Source organism: Corvus brachyrhynchos, unplaced genomic scaffold (genome assembly GCF_000691975.1).
Source record: "Corvus brachyrhynchos isolate BGI_N302 unplaced genomic scaffold, ASM69197v1 scaffold165, whole genome shotgun sequence".
Classification (NCBI taxonomy): domain Eukaryota; kingdom Metazoa; phylum Chordata; class Aves; order Passeriformes; family Corvidae; genus Corvus; species Corvus brachyrhynchos.
This window is the reverse complement of record NW_008238315.1, coordinates 95,006-95,420: the sequence shown is the minus strand read 5'-3', so window position 1 is coordinate 95,420 and position 415 is coordinate 95,006. Positions and strand designations below refer to the sequence as shown.

General features: G+C 63.1%; 1 protein-coding gene across 1 annotated transcript in view; it reads right to left on the bottom strand.

Moving 5' to 3' along the window:
• Positions 1-246: 246 nt before the first annotated feature.
• LOC108446633 (pleckstrin homology domain-containing family G member 3-like) overlaps positions 247-415 on the bottom strand; it is a 5,370-nt gene continuing 5,201 nt past the window's right edge. The window contains exon 17 of the mRNA XM_017733744.1: positions 247-348. Coding sequence (XP_017589233.1) covers positions 247-348 — 102 coding nt within the window. The remainder of the gene's footprint in view (positions 349-415) is intronic.

Below are 415 nucleotides of genomic sequence, written 5' to 3'. Positions count from 1 at the left end.
TGCCCCTTCTCCCAGGGTGACCCTTCTCCATGGTGTGACCCTTCTCCCAGGAGGGTTTGTGCTCCTTCTTCCAGGAGGGCTGGGGGTCCATGGGAGTGCCCCTTCTCCTGGGCAGACTGGAGGTTCCCACAAGGCTCCTTCTTCCAAAGCAGGGGGGCCATGAGGGCCCCTTTTTCCAGGTAAGTTGGATGTCCATGCGGTGCCCCTTCTCCCAGGGTGACCCTTCTCCATGGTGTGACCCTTCTCCTAGGAGGGTTGGGGGTCAACGGGGTGCTCCTCTTCCTGAGGGTCCGTGGGTGGTCCTTCCAGTGAGGGTCCACAGGGCACCTCTTCTGCCCGTCCCTGCCCCTAGCTGGCAGCATCGAGGGTCTGAAACTTCTGCCGCAGGTCCCTGACGAGGCCATGGCGCGGTGGC